General features: G+C 39.4%; 1 protein-coding gene across 1 annotated transcript in view; it reads right to left on the reverse strand.

Annotated features, from left to right (window-relative positions):
- The window catches only part of SHB (SH2 domain containing adaptor protein B), a 59356-nt gene that overhangs the window by 41521 nt on the left and 5258 nt on the right, over nt 1-12577 (reverse strand). The window contains exon 2 of the mRNA XM_064736154.1: nt 4095-4212. Within this exon, the coding sequence (XP_064592224.1) occupies nt 4095-4212 (118 nt within the window). The remainder of the gene's footprint in view (nt 1-4094; nt 4213-12577) is intronic.

Raw genomic sequence — 12577 nt, forward strand, 5'->3', positions numbered from 1 at the left:
TTTCTACTTCCTCTCTCACCAAACACCCCCACCCCTCACCCAGCCATTTTTCATTGTTTTAAATTATTTTGAGACTTACAATGACCTTAATTTTATGGTGGTTTGAGTAAGCTGAATTATATATTATAGTATGTATCATGCTAGGTGCTTCATACTCAAGAGATCATAACTTGTTCTGATGAGGGTAACTTTAGAGGTTACACAGGGCATAAAATATCTCCTTTTGGAAGCAAGATGCTCTCTTCAAATCCAAGCACCAAGCAGGACAACAGATGCAGTTTGTCACCTCCATCTCTAAAGGCAGTACTCCTTATCATACTTTAAAATAACTCAATTGTTTGTGCAACTATTTGCCTACCAGCATATCTTCATTTGAATGATGATCCAAAATTGGATCTTTCTCCAAAGGCAAGTTTTAGATGCACTCTATGATGCGGCACACAGAAGGCTGTGGTATAGGCAGCCTTCATCTGGCATTTGATGGCAAATGTTTCATGCAATCTGAGGACTGGTGTTAAATCTTTCTGACAGGCAGAGATGCCTGGAAGAGTTATGTCAACATGCACAGCTGTCAGGAGAAAGAGGAAAGGCGTGGCTGTAAGGCTATAGCTGGGACAGGGCCTTCTGACTTTTAGGGGATTTTAAGGGGAAAAAAAAGAACACAATTTCCCCAACCATTGCCATAGTCATATATCCATCAACTAAGGAAACCTCTCTCCTCTCAGGTATAAGGGATTACCACAGAAAACAAACAGACCCTTCTCCAGGATTTGACATTCAGTGCAGGCTGATGAGAGTAAATATTCAAGTGGAAATAACTTCTCTTCCCCTAGCATTCCCTGAAAGAAATGTATTACAGAGGTCTGGATATTATGATCACCAGCACTCTGACCTGACAGTGTCTCAGCCATTCACTTCTGTTCAAATGCAGCATCTCCAGCCACTGCTCGTCTGCAGAGCCCTCTCTCAAGCATAAAGAACATACTACACCTGATCCAAGCAGTGATGCTTGGCTACAGCCTAGGTAAGGCAGCACAGGCTTGTTTCTGTGACAGACCTCATGACACTGCAGCAGCTACAAACTGATGCCAGGGGAGAAGTAGGGTCAACCTACTACTCAGGATCCTTAGAAATCAGCTATCTCTATTTGCTGTCACTGGTAGCAGCCAGTCCAGAATTTTCAGCCAATTCCATGCACAGTCCAGGATACTTTACATCATATATCACAGAGAACTTCCTTTATACTCATGTAGTTACTCTGGGACATCAAATCTCCAAAGAGGTTGTGGTCAAGGCAAAGATGCAACAACTGTTGCTGTGGCTTTGGATGCACACCCAGCCAAGCTGAGATTCCCACCACACAGCACTTCAGGAACTGGATTGCCAGGGATTCTCTTTGAACCTCTGGCATGGATTTCCTGAAGACAAGGACAGACACTTAGGAATGGCAATACCACAGCAGATGTGTTTAGCTGACAAAAGATGAGAGCTTCTTATCAACATGCATTTATCATGTTGTCAACACACTCTAACTTGACCTCAGGTCAAGTCTTTCCTTGAGAAGTCCTTCCAAACCTTGTCATAAAGGTTGCTCTTTTTTCCAGTCATCACAACCACAAATCTGCAGATTTATGGGGAGCATTATCAGCAGAAGAAACTTCAAGTCTGACCGAACCCAATTCTAACCACAGACAGCATGGGAACACAAAATTATTTATTTCAATAATTAATTGAAATAAATCAACTCAGGGACTGCCTATTCTTTTAAATTAAACATCAGCTCAGAACAAACTGCCTGACAACTGCAAGACCACAGAACTTTTAGGAAGAAAGGACAAGCTCTGAATAAAAATATTACTTCAGACATCATACATTTCTATTCAGATATAAGCTTACTTTCTCATATTGAAATCACAAGGTCTTATTTCATATGGAAACCTGCTTTTGCCTAATCCTCTACTAACTCAAGGTACACACAGCATGCACAAAAGTTTTAGGGTCATATTTCAACGACCCTTACACTGGGTCCCAAGAGTTCAAGAGTTAAGGTGCACCAGTAAACATGGAATAACTGATAAAAAGCTGTTTTATTTTCTATCTCTCCTACAGTGCATTCCGCCGGATTATGCAAATTCATGCTCTCTAGGATTAAGTCACTTTAAATGCAATCAGAAGGATTTAATCAGATTAGTCAGGCTAAATGGATAGCCATCTGATGTTCTTCTATTCATCAGACAACAAAACTAACAAATGTAATAAAGCAGTAAATATTTTGAGGCAAGTCAAACTTCAGTCAAAAGGTCTTCTTCAGTAGCAGCAGGTACATAACAGAACTCACTCAGTAAGTATAAACAGATTCTTTAAAAATTCTCCAACAAGATGCCTTTGGATTTTCATTTATCAAGTAAAGTGCAAAGGCAATACCGGAGCAATTACAAAATCCCCACACATAAAACTATGTGCTTGAATACAGTCAATATAGCCTGATGCCATGGAGTTTTATGGGGAGATCTTTTCTATCCACATTAGGACAAGATGACTGGAAACTAAATACCCAGATCTCAAAACACAAAACATCTTCACAGGTATATCAATCATCTTCTACTTGCTCAGTCACATGAATATTCAGAACACTTGCTCTATCATTATAATCAATTAAACCCTATTTTCAAAAGTGCCTTTAGAATCTTGAAGAGCTCCTCATGTTTCCTTTATAATGACATGGAGCAGATATAACAGCTTATCAGCTGCACCAAGTACCAATTAGGCAAAAGGATGTCTCGTAATTGCAATGGCTCACGAACCTACTGTCCCTTTCTGCAGATAAATCACCCAGTACCTACTAAATATCGTCCTACCAAATATCTCATTTGTTATGACTACTCTGAAAAAGAACAGAGAACAAACTCCAGTCCTAAATGCAGGAAGAAACAAGCCAATGCACTATAAGCTTAATAATTTAAATTACAAGTGCTCACCACTGCTGTATAAAGAGCAAGAAATTATTTGGACTAATATGATTTTCTGAGAAATTCCTTGACTTAAAATTAATAGATTTACACTAATGAGAAGTAAAAGCTCCTAGCCCTTCTATAAGGTACTGAAAACTTCCAAAGAACTGTTTCCATGTCATTTCCTGTGTCTCTCTTCAGAAATGCTTTAAGAAAAGAAAAATAGGAACACTTGCATGAAAAAAGGATCTTTGCATCCAACAGCCTCATCTTCCCCCACTGATTAATCTTTTCTGAGGGCCCAAAACAGGAGCTGCCAATAGAAAAGGAAAGCATACAATCAACTTAACTGGGCACAAGACTGACTTATACTGCAAAATGAGATAAAAAGGACCTGCTGTACAAATCCAAGAAATGTACATTTGATCTGCACAAAGATATGTATTGACTGGTCAAATCATCACAAATTAAAAACATATGGCCCAATACCACAGAACATTTTGCAGACTGCACAGCCAATGAGTAGGATATTGGTTCTGATAAAGAAAATACAGAGAAAATAGAGCTGCACAATGCTGGTACCAGAGATTTAAATAGTTCAAAGGCATACAACATCACCACCACTGGCATCCTATAGTGTCTTTGACTGCTGATAAAAAATCATCAGAGAAGCAAGGAAGGAAGGAAGAAGTTACAGAACGAAGTAGATCTGCAGCCCTCCTCCAACACCAAGAAGTCCAAATCTGATTGAGGAAAAAAGTCCATTAGCAACCTGTTCAACTGTTTTTAAGTGGAATAACACAACGTCATGCTTTGGCCATCTCACCCACACACACAGATGACAGCCTTCACATTGCCAAGAAGAGGAATACGAACTCCAACTCCCATTGCTCTTATTTTTTCATCTTATCACCTGACAATACAAAACTTCTACATTTAAAAGCGAGGTACAGAGTGGTATTTTTAGGTATAAAGGCATATGCAGGAAAATGCAGTGCTTCTATGGAATTTGCTGCTGCCTGCCTAAGCATCTTCAGAAACGCGGTTTTCCATGCCAAAAGACATTTCTGTTTCACAGCAGCTATAATATGCATGTGAACTGCCATGCAACTGGAGCTCACACATGCAACTGTCTTTCCTTACCAGCCATTATTCTCTGGGCTTCGTATGGCTCCATATAGCCGGTGTTCTCCCCTTTTCCCATTCTGTTCAATTCACTTTTGGCATCAAACGGATCTGAGTAGTCATCAGCTATCAACACCTGAAAGACAGGAAGGAGACTGTTACTAGAGTCTCCAGTGTGCAAAGCAGAAGGCAATGACATCCTATCAGCAAATAAAAACACCTTCACTCAGCTGCATCCTATGCCATCTTCAAAGTACAGTCCTGGTTCAGAGGATAAATACACAATTGCCACAGATTAGTTACTAAATGGTACTGAAATACCAGTGTGCACCTATTTATACCAGAAACCTCATGAAGGCAGAGTCCATGTCAAAAGGATTTCTGACTAGTACAAGCAATGGAATGATTCAGATGGACAAATTAGAAAGAGCCAACCAGTCAGCAAATTCAATCCAGTGCGAATCTTATTAGAGAAGTCTACTAATATTCAAGAAAAAAACCCACTCCTTCCCTTGCACATACTTCATCTCCTCTGCTTTTAAGTTTTATGAGCTACAACTGAAAATATTGCAAGAAACTTTAAAAATAAACATTCTAAAGCTCCTCTTTTCACTGCATTAATAAGAAGCCTTTTAATTTTAGATCTTGAGAAAAGCAAGACACAAAACAAACCTCTTGGCTAAACTTAAACCCTCAAAACCATCTGTGCCATTCTTTCGCTCAAAGGAACATTATTTTTATTTATATTTTGTGGACAGAGACAAAAGATAGCAAAAATAAATTATCTGTCAGAAAACATTTTCTTCTCCACTTGGAAACTAAAAAAAATCTGAAGGTTTAAAAATTTCACATTTGACATTACATGACTCTGCTTTCTTGACAACTGCAAAATCATGGTATGCTGTGTAGGACCCATCTATAGGTTTTTCATCAGTCAATTAAGTCACAGGAATCAGTCCTCCCCATAATTGTAGTGGCAGAGCTAATCTTTGTTTCTAGGATGTGACAAGCAGACTGGGGCAAAGACAGAAATCCTCCTATGAGAAATACTGCAGAGCACAGAGACAGAATCTACAACAGGCAAAAGAGTCTGAAGCAAACAAAAGCAGGCAGAGGCAGGCTTCAACATCAGAATCCCTATGAAACCCTAAGATCATTCAGGTGGGAGAGAACCACAAGAGATCACCCTATCCAACTCACCACTCAAAGCAAGGCAAACCTAAAGTGTTTTGCCCAGACTGCTTACTTTATTTACAAGGGATTTTTCCACTGAGTTACTTCACATTTTTAAGACAAGCACTAGTAAGACTTACAGCACAGTGCTACTCCAACAGTTTCAATATTTTCAACAAAGAACCGGGAGTACACTGCCAGTTGAGAGACTGAGGCGGCATCTGCTTCCGTCTCCTGCTGCCAGCGTATCCCACCAGTCAGAGAAGAAAAACAGGACACACAAGTATTCACAGATCAAACACCTGCACAAGTGCCATGGAATAAATGAACACTCTATTAGGAAAGACAGATCTCCTTTAAGATTAGGAAACAAAACATCTAACACACTTCAGAGTCATTACTCAGGCCCCATAACACTGGCACATAGCAATTTTATACTACTTATTTTGCTTATTTTACTACCAAGACTGACGTTTTAATTATGGTTTTTTCGGGTTTTCTTCCACTCAGAGCTAAAGTGACTGGAAGCTTTTTTCTTGAACAGAAATCACCAGACTGACGTGGATCATCGAGAGAGGAAAACATAATTCTTTCTTTCACTTGGTGTCCAAAATTACTCCCTCATTATTTCGAAAACAGTTAACACAAAGGGAAAAAGACCCCTCCCCCCTGTCTGGCAACATATGCCCAAGGAGCAAATCAAGTGACAGCAGCTGCACACCCTTGAGACAAAGAGGACGTGTATAACGCAGCAGTAATTTCTCCTAGTCACAAGGGCAGTTTTATTTCCAAAAGTGATGCAGCTGAAATGCCATCCATGTTGCCTTCTGCTCCGAGCCTGTCAAGAGCTGCTAGGTGGCTGCATGTGCTCTGTGCTGCTCTCCTTTGCAAATGTTGACACATAGTACTTGCCAATCCTTTGCTCAACTGTACTAGAACACAAAACAGAAAGCAGACTTAGCACAGCTATTTGACATTTCTTCTTCTTCATTTGCCCAAAGTATACTAGGAGGAAAATTATACATAAAAGATGCTGTCAAACAAGACCACCCCCCCCCCCCCCCCCCCCAAAAAAAAGCCACCCAAAAAACTCCAACCTAAATAACATCCTCTCACAGCAAATACCAAACCCACCTTTCAGCACTCAGGCAGAAAGAGCAACCATTCCTGGAACTGTCTATCTTATTACAAGTGGATTACAATGCTGAGCTGTCAGAGGACTCCCCAGCTGACTGTTACTGTTTCCATATATACTAAAATTCAGTAATTCTCAGCCTAGATGTAGCAGCCGGCCAGTGCCAGAATTTGATTTCTTCTATACTTGCTAACAGCTATAAATTCTCCACTTCTAGGAAGTCTCAAGTATTTCCATTTCTTTCAAAAAAAAACCTCAAAGGAGTATGACTGCCGGTTTTGTTATAACATACTTACTGTAAATGTCTGAACTGCTTTTGACAACCCTATTTCAGAGGATTATTTTTCCTGTTTTCAGAGATCTCAAGCAGAAAAAGAGTTCCTACTCTGCAAGACTTTTTGCCATCTCCACATAAGCTACTTTTAGCTTAAAGAGCTCACCTTCCAAGCCTCTATGCTTGAGAGACAAAGTATAGACAAAGTACAGACAAAAACTTTTGATGAAACAGAAGGTTCTGAGTACATGAATTTTCTAGTCAAACAAAACACTTGCTTCATGACAGATGGTATTAATACACTGTTCTCATACCCCTTTCATGCTATCCTGAGAAAGAAAAAGCATTCCAATGTTAAACAAATATCACAGGTACATGCCTTGCATATGCAGTGGGGGCTCTGCAGATCATTATCTTGATCACCTCCATGCCACATGGGGAAGATCCACTGTGAGAACACCATGCTGTCACCTCTTCCCCACAGGCATGTCGGAGCAGGTCTTGTGACAACCAATGTGCTCCTGTGTTCACCAGAGCTCATTAGCTTTCCAGAAAGAGGCATTGTGTTTGTTTATATATCTCCCAACAACCTTTCAACCACTGCCCAGCAAACTGGTCTCAGTCAGGCATTTCTTTTCTACAGTCCAGAGGCCAAGGTGAGCACAGGAGATCTCAGGTTAGGGCCTGCATGCAGTGCCCCTTCCACAGCTTTGATTTAGTGCGCTTCCAAGGCAAATGGCTAAACTCGTTTGACTGGTCTCCAAACTGATCCTCCATGTTACTGACTGACAAACACTGGACAGGAGGTAAAAGATAATGGACAGCATCCACTGTCTACAAATGCATCCCTCCAAGAAGTCTCAGCTAGTTAGACTATCCAGGATCTAATGCTGTACTTGCCACATCTAACCTGGACATAATCAGAGGAATAGCAAGATGTTGAAATTTTCTATGCACAGCTAAAGACAGCGTTCATACGCAGAGGATGACCTTTGGAGCAGGACATATTTAATTTGGCTCCCTGCTCTGCCAAATCCAGCCACCTTCCTCACAGGTCCAGTCTGTCAAAATGAAAACACAGCTATCAGGAATTCCCAGAAGGCAGTCATCCAGATTCCAAATTAATGTCAAAGTCAGTTTCATTTGTCAGGGTTATTGTCAAAGACCTATGGCTTATCTCTTGAGAGAATGCGAGATCTACATTCTGAGTGTGGGCTAGGAGCTCCTACAACTACCGATCCCTGCTCTATTCAAGCCTGTTCTATGACATCCCATACATATATGATACTATTTTCTATTTTTGTATATATGTAGATGTAGTACTTCGAGGCATCAGTAACATCAAGCAAAAGAAACTAACGCATAAATAGAAGTACAGTTATTAAAAGAAGTCAATAACCATTTAGAGAACACTTGCTTGCAGGGGCTCTTCCTTGCAGGTTGCTAGTTAAAAGTCAGAAGATAGAGAAAAAGAGTACAGCTCAGTTACGAGACAAGTTGACAAATTAAAAACCATAACTCTCGCTAAAAAGTTCATCAGCAGATACAAGATCAAAAGCCCAGAAAATTACATATAAGCTGAGACTGAGGTTGGTTTATCCTTCTATTATATATTAATTAAGTTGCAAGCTTCACTGTTGATGCATAGTCTTTGTTCTTCTACAGGCTTAAAAAAAGTCTGACAAATATTACCATATTAAACATATCAAGTTTAAATAAGTATTTGCATATACAAAAGCATAATCTGCATATGCATCCACAGGAAGAAACCAAAGAACACCATTAAGTACATAATTTCACAGGTATCTCTATCTGACTAAGCTAAACATTTTAAAGGGAATGAAAAAGAAGGAAACAAATAAGAACTCACCACACTGAAAAACTAGAGGTAATCTCTTTTTTTAATTGAACAGAAATGCAGAAGATGCAATAAAATGCAAGCTATCTTTAAAACACTAACATCAGCACAGAACTGTTAGCTATTTCACTAATTTAGTGGCTATTGTGATTAAGGACACACTGTTCTAGAAGAATCCAAGAGAAATTATAATACACAACATGTAGCAAAAAATCTAAAATACTTTTCCTGTCCACCAGACCTTTGGGGAATTTATTAGGGGATATTTACTTTAAAGATTTCTTTTTATTAAATAATATATATTATTATATTATCAGTATTAAATAATAGAATGGTTTGGGTTGGAATGGACCTTAAAGACTCTCTAGTTCTAAACTCCTTGCCATGGGCAGGCACATACTTATATAACTGTATAATGGCAGACCATATATTCCTCTTTCAACTTCTGTGAGTCGCAGTTGAGCCCACCAATATCGCAGATAACAGCATGTGTCTATCAGCAAAGATACAGAAGACAAGGACACTTAAAAACTGTGAATATATCTCTAAGAATACCACAGTTAACACATTTAACACAATGTAATGAAAATTCTTCATCCTCTCTGAGAATTTGTATTCACAAAAGACTAGTCCCTAGCTGCAGTAGAAATCACTCTAAATTAGCACAGAATGGCCTGAGTTAGATAGGACCTTAAAGATCATCTTGTTCCAACCCCTCTGCTACGGACAGGGATGCCTTTAGATAGACCAGGCTGCTCAGAGCCCCATCCAACCTAGCCTTGTACACTTCCAGGGATGGGGCATCCACATCTTCTCTGGGCAACCTGGGCCTCATCAGCTTCACAGTCAAGAACTTCTTCCTAAAATGTAATGTAAATCTACTTTCATTACAAAGCCATTCTCCCTTGCTCTGTCACTATATGCCCTTGTAAAAAAGTCCCTCTCCAGATTTCTTGTAGGGTCCCTGCAGATAGTGGAAGGCTCCCTTTAGGTGACCCCAAAGCCTTCTCTTCACCCAGCTGAACAACCCCAGTTCCCTCAACCTTTCCTCATATGAGAGGCGCTCTACCCATCTAATCATCATGGTGGCCAACGGTGAGTAACAATATTAAATGGGGGGAGTTGTGTTGTTATTTTGTTTGGTTGGTGTTTGTTGTACTAGTTGCAGATTTTTTGCAGGGGTATGTTTGGCGTTTTTTCACAACAAGATATTTTTGGCAAATGTCAGATTTTTCTCTTTGACCCCAAGGAACCTCCAGGTCTCACATCCCAAACATGCCCTAAGCAGATGTTTCCTAAATAATTATATTTTCATGTAAAATTCAGGCAACTACACATAAGAAACATCTCTGATGTTGAAACCTGAACAAAGCTCAGCCTGCATACAGCAGGACTGTGAAGTTGGGTCTTGATTTATTTTCCATATTAATAAGGATTTCCACTTTTCTTCCATGAAGCACAGAATTCAGGAACCTGTTGGATAACGCTCCCTGTAACCAAGTATCACTTTTTATTAAAAATAAATTTCACAGCCTTGGAAAACATGCTAATAGAGTGATCTGTACATGACCAGATTCCTGAAAGTATCAGGAAAAATAAATTGAGGGCATTTAATACCTTGCTATCAAGTCAGAAATTTAGGGTATGATTCTGGAGGACTACCCTACAGATAAAATGTATATAGAGTCTTTCCTCCTAGTCCTAAATTTGGGTATTAAGAAAGACCAACACTAGCTGGGACCCTGGAAGGAATCACAGACCTCATTCATAGTGGTGACTTCCAAAGAATGACACATCTCATCTAAACGGTAATTGAAACACAAATTAGGAAATGTGGTGCCTAAATTTCTCAGAAGCTGTGAACTGATAGTGAGGTGCTGGGGGAAAAATGCACAGTATTTAATAACAGGATTTCAAGAGCTATTCTTCCACATAGAAGGTTTGGTGCTCAGTGAAGGTGAATTGTTCTTGAGTTTTTATAAGTCCACACACTCACAGGGACAAAACTGAACTGCTAACAAGTTGATACAAGTAAGTTCTTGCCTTCTTGCCCTCCATTTCTCTCCTCTATTCCCAGGCAGTAACTGAAGTCCCCTGCCATCCCATATGTGTCACTGGTTCACAAAGGGCAATGCACACCACTCTTCACATGGCAGGCAATGCAGCACTTCCTGCTCAAAGTTTAAAAATGTGTTTGTACCTTTCCCCTCAGAAAGAAACAAGTGCTTCCTTGATCCATCCATTAAAGTATTTTAAATCTGAAAATACAGCTTTGAGGATATTTCAGTAGATCCAAGAGTTGTTGAAGGATAGACTAACAGAAAAATTAAGATATATTGTTCTCTTTAGAAAACACAGTTTTTTAAAAAAAAGCTTAAAAATTGTACCCCTTTTATGTCATTAGCAGAATATATTTTGTAAAACAATTAAACAATTTTCCACACTTCCTGAGAATGCACAACTACTCCAAAACCACACCTTATGTCTGTTTCCTTGCAAATAGACCGTCTAACAGTAACATTTACAAAAACAACAGCCTGTCCAGCAACATCTGCACCACAGTCCTTTCCTACCTCTTGCTAGTATCCACCATTATGCTGTTTCAACTGCTTATTCTCATATCACTTCCTCCACTTCCAAACCATGCCTACCATACTGTTAGTTAAGGATACAATCACAATGACACAGAACAGCAAAGCAGTAAAAAGTCAAACCATATTGTTTGCCACCAGGCAGTGGCTAGCACAAGCAAGGACACATACAAAGGTGTTTAGAGACACAAACATCTCTCTTACACCATTGTCAGTGAGCCTGGGGAGCAAAAAATCTTATAAAACTAGACATTTCTTCAGTGATCCAAGAAATAAAATGGTAAACTGACCACAAGATCAGATAGCAAACTACAAGATTACATGCAAACCTAATGTTTAAAAAGAGAAACACAGCTTCATCTTTTTCCTTTCTAGATCCTTTCTCCTCATTAATCAGGCTAAAATACTTCTTTGAATTCCCATACAATTTTTGCTGTTCCTAATTTCTCATTTAGAGTTAGAATACCCTTTGAATCATAGTAAATTGCATAACCTTATTTAGCCTAGAGAAGGTTTTACTGCCACATATACATTACAACAGTCTAATGCTGACAGTTGGTGTGCAAGTTTACCTGAAGTTGGATATGTAAAATAACATAGTACAGATGTCTTTCCTCATATGGATAGCTTGCAAGGAAAGTCTGCAGGTAACATGTGTGCTATCATGCAGTAGTAAGAAAGCTGCATTTATGGTGACGCCAGTGTTGCAGCAGAACAAGTTCATCCCCTTGTTCAAAGGCAGTATCTGAGGAACTTTCTTACAGTGGAGTTAAGATGCTTACTGCAAAGGTATACACACGATACACTCTTCCAGAAGTCTACCACTCCCTTCTTAAATCTCCACGCGATCCAACTCCTTCATACTCTTTCCTGATAGTCTTTCTCTGTTTGTATCTCTTTGTGTCCAGAAGTCTGACAATTTGGATAGCTTCCAAAGTCGTGAGTGTTCCAAGCAGTGCATACAGTGCAGATGCCAGGCACACTCGTAACTGAACAGCCTACTACATCATTCCAAAAAAGTTTTGAAGCCAAGACTCCAAAGTCTCACGCTGTATCTAAATATCCTCCTCTTCACAAGACTGCTGTAGTCCCTTAATCATAAGACTGACATATGAGAAAAAAATTGCATTTCTAGCCGCATTATAGCTGCCCTGTAACAACATCGATACACAGAAAAATTGTAATTTCCTGCCTTTATGTATGGCCTTGCCTAAGCAATTAACGCACAACCAGCAGCCATGACTATTTCTTTTCTTTTACTCAAAGACAGAGCCATATAACAATGGGAACGACATGAAGAGAGGAGGACTATTTCAGAACCAACCATATGGAGGCAGCTTGAAACTCTGCTGCAATGGATGAAACACGGGAATAAGACACTGAGTTAAATTTGTAGTTTAGAATCTCTAGAAATAATATTCTCTGATACAAATAACCTCAACACTGTTTAGACATTTCAAGTGTTTTCTC

This window comes from Zonotrichia leucophrys, chromosome Z (genome assembly GCF_028769735.1).
Source record: "Zonotrichia leucophrys gambelii isolate GWCS_2022_RI chromosome Z, RI_Zleu_2.0, whole genome shotgun sequence".
In the NCBI taxonomy this organism is placed as follows: Eukaryota; Metazoa; Chordata; class Aves; order Passeriformes; family Passerellidae; genus Zonotrichia; species Zonotrichia leucophrys.